The sequence below is a fragment of the Megalobrama amblycephala genome, linkage group LG11 (genome assembly GCF_018812025.1).
Source record: "Megalobrama amblycephala isolate DHTTF-2021 linkage group LG11, ASM1881202v1, whole genome shotgun sequence".
NCBI lineage: Eukaryota > Metazoa > Chordata > Actinopteri > Cypriniformes > Xenocyprididae > Megalobrama > Megalobrama amblycephala.
This window is the reverse complement of record NC_063054.1, coordinates 31684879-31687355: the sequence shown is the minus strand read 5'-3', so window position 1 is coordinate 31687355 and position 2477 is coordinate 31684879. Positions and strand designations below refer to the sequence as shown.

Sequence of the window (2477 nt, the reverse complement as noted above, 5' to 3'; positions counted from 1 at the left end):
AAGCACTTTGAGGACCCACAAAGCGCTATATAAATGTAAGGAGTTATTATTATTATTATTATTATTATTATTAAAGTAAATATTGCAGACTATTACACATTATCACTATCAATATTCACATTATTGGTATTATTATTGATACTATTAAGCTATTGTTTAATTTAATATTTTTATCCGTATAATATTTTTGCAAATATATTTTTTCTTCAAAAAATGACCAAAATCCTGTGTTTCTCAGTATTCTTTATTTGTGTATAGTAATGTTAAAATTCAAACAGATTCATATTACAATTTTAGCTTAAATATGCTTTGAATATATATCACAATCTTCATAATTGATTAACAGTATTGTTAAGGTGCAGTTTAGAAACTGTTCAGTGTAATAGTTTTAAAAAAGAAGCGCATTCACATCTTAGACACTGTCCCCAGAGCTGATCTCTGACGCATTTTCTTTACTGGTGCGAGCTTTCACCAAATTCTTCAGTCCCTGAACCCATTTCTCTGTCGGGTCAGCACAGATCTCCTTGTGAGCTTTTGTGATGAAACTGGAGTTTCAAAGAGAACATGGTTAATGATTTCACAATGTATTTACATTATTAATTTTCATTCAATTAAGACATTACTAAAATACTTACATGATTCCACGATTGTGGCACTGATAATGTGTGATGTGATAACTCTCAACCTGCTTTACTGGGATTCTTACATTGGAAAAAGAAAAGCAGCACTTATCAGGACCGTGGCTGTCTGCAGGAAGAAATAGAGATGAAAAATTAAAATTGCATTATAAATACTTAAATCAATAAATGAATGGGGTAAATTTTAAAAAAATCTAGATAATTCTTCACAAATATGCATAAAATTGTTAATCTATTTTTTATCCAGTCATTCAAACAAATACAAAAAGAAGAGAGAATTAAAGAAAAAAAACGCACATTCACTGCGAGCCAGAGAGCAGAAAGTGAAGAGCACAAGACAGGCGATGAAGATGCAGTACGGCTTCATGTTTGGTTCTGTGGTCGGTCGATGATCAGATCTTGATTTGCTGGTTGATTTATCAGCGGCTGATCGTGTCGAAGATAATAATCTTACTGATCTTATCTGCTTTATATAGGGTTGAGCTTGTACTTTCCACTATACAAACCTATAGGTTCTGGCCAACGAGGAACAAGTGACATCACAAGCATGGGGGGAAAACCGTGATGTGGTCTGCAGAGGTAGTATTTCCTTTCCTCAATTCTGTGAATCTAGTCTAAATTGCTGACAAAGGTAACCTATGAAATTAAGTCGTTTTGCGTTTGTCATATTTCATTTTTTTCTTTCTTTTTCATCAAAAGCATAGAAAATGTCTTTACATTTATGAAGGACTCATATAAGGACCCCCATGTACAGATAACCTGTCTTACATATGCAATTTCAGGTTGCATCTTCTCAAGAAGATGCCCCGTGCTCTTAAGTGCAGAGCAATGCAAGAAAAGTCCCTTTCTGCAAATGCATGCGGAAAATGAGTCTGGGGCTCAATGCAGGAAATAGTGAGCTCTACTTATCGGTGAAGGTGGAAAAGTGGTTGGTCTGAAAGTGTTTTGTGTGGTTAACAGATCTGCACACAGTGTGATCTAAACACAGTTAATATCTGCAGTTACTCACTGGTTCATACCACATAAATTATGCTTTATCACCATTTGTTATCTTGTTTGCAATCAATTTAACCATAGACATATGAAACCACATACTGACATTTTTCTTTTCGAATATTGTTGCAAATTGTTCGTTTCATACCTTTTTGTTTTTTCACACATCCTATTCTGGGCAGTATGTGTCCTCTTTATTACTCTTCTTTTCATTGGGTGAACATTACATTACCTCCTCCAACACCATTGCACTTTTTCTTTTTAAAATAAACCACGCATAACCATGAAGTGAGATATTCCATCAAAGAATGTTAGATGGCTGTATTTCCATTAAGCTTTCACAATTAAGTATTTCTCTGCATGAAATCTAAGATGGAAGTGTAAAGAAATACATATGAATAATAATTAGAGTGATTCAAACCACCACATCACCACAACAACATAAACAAGTAATTCAGGGGACCTGTTACCTACTTAAATAAATGCATGGTTGCAAGTTAAAAATTCTAATTTATTGTTTTAATTAAACCTTTTAAGTTGCAAACATTGTTTTGTAGTGTTCTGTTGACATAATAATGTTGAAAATTACATCAGCTTAATATCTTCTGTAATTTAAACTCTGCTTTAATTGGCTCTTTTTTAAAATTAGGTTGTAGTAACTTAATTAAATTGTCTTGATAACTTCAGAAATTAGGCAGTGGATTTCTAGTTCCCAACAAGGTTTGGCTCAGGACTGGACAGTGGCGTGTATATGTGTGTGTGTGTGTGTGTGTGTGTGTGTGTGTGTGTGTGTGTGTGTGTGTGTCTTGAGCCCTATCCCTTTGATCGTGAATGTGAAAGTGCTCT

The 2477-nt window shown here is 33.9% G+C and overlaps 1 protein-coding gene across 1 annotated transcript; it reads right to left on the bottom strand.

The window, feature by feature from the left end:
- Positions 1-228: 228 nt before the first annotated feature.
- Positions 229-1112, bottom strand: LOC125278762 (C-C motif chemokine 13-like). Its single transcript, XM_048208101.1, has 3 exons — positions 936-1112; positions 636-747; positions 229-545 (listed from the first exon to the last, which is right to left on the bottom strand). The coding sequence occupies exons 1-3, from the start codon at positions 1003-1005 to the stop codon at positions 413-415; spliced, it is 315 nt and encodes a 104-aa protein (XP_048064058.1). The 5' UTR covers positions 1006-1112; the 3' UTR covers positions 229-412.
- Positions 1113-2477: the final 1365 nt, after the last annotated feature.